Genomic DNA, 758 nt, shown 5'->3' on the forward strand with positions numbered 1-758 from the left:
CGAGTGCCGGCATTGCAGCAGCAAGAGCAGCGCAGGTGCAGCAGCAACTGCAGGGTCAGCAACTGCACCCCAAACGGCTGCAGCAGCAATTGCAGCAGCAACTGCAGCAGCAACTGAAGCAGCAACTGCAGCAGCAACTGCAGCAGCAGCAACTGCAGCAGCAACTGCAGCAGCAGCAACTGCAGCAGCAACTGCAGCAGCAGCAACTGCAGCAGCAACTGCAGCAGCAGCAGGGTTTGTGTGTGTAACGTCTCCTCCCTGGGGGCCCCTGAGGGGGCCCCTAGGCATGTATACGATATGTCTACAGCATCAAGGTCCGCTGCAGCACCGCTGCTGCTGCTGTTGCTGCTGCTGCTGTTGCTGCAGCTGCTGCTGCTGCTGCCGTTTGCTTCTGCTGTCGCCGCCAGGGGAGAGCGCAGGGGCCTCTCCCTCACCTCATCGCTTCTTACCAGCAGCAGCAGCAGCAGCAGCAGCGGCAGCAGCAGCGATCGGCCAGCAGCAGCAGCAGCAGCAGCAACACCAGCAGCAGCAGCCGCAGCATTGCCGCCACCATCAGCAGCAGCTGCAGCAACTTCGGGGGCAGCAGCAGCAGCAACACGAACGCTCCTGGCTACACCAACAGAAGCAGCAGCAGCAGCAACAACAGCAGCAGCAGCAACAAAAACAGCAGCAGCAGCAGCATCACCTTCCTGTGCATCACCATCATCAGTTGCAGCAGCAGCAGCACGACAACAACCCGCAGCAGCAACTCCAGCAGC

General features: G+C 61.1%; 1 protein-coding gene across 1 annotated transcript in view; it reads left to right on the plus strand.

The window, feature by feature from the left end:
- Positions 1-286: 286 nt before the first annotated feature.
- EMH_0001590 (uncharacterized protein) overlaps positions 287-758 on the plus strand; it is a gene marked incomplete at both ends in the record, with an annotated part of 3543 nt that continues 3071 nt past the window's right edge. The window contains 2 exons of the mRNA XM_013495627.1: positions 287-314; positions 408-756. Of these exons, the coding sequence (XP_013351081.1) occupies positions 287-314; positions 408-756 (377 nt within the window). The remainder of the gene's footprint in view (positions 315-407; positions 757-758) is intronic.

Source organism: Eimeria mitis, genomic scaffold, assembly GCF_000499745.2.
Source record: "Eimeria mitis Houghton genomic scaffold, Emh_scaff167, whole genome shotgun sequence".
In the NCBI taxonomy this organism is placed as follows: domain Eukaryota; phylum Apicomplexa; class Conoidasida; order Eucoccidiorida; family Eimeriidae; genus Eimeria; species Eimeria mitis.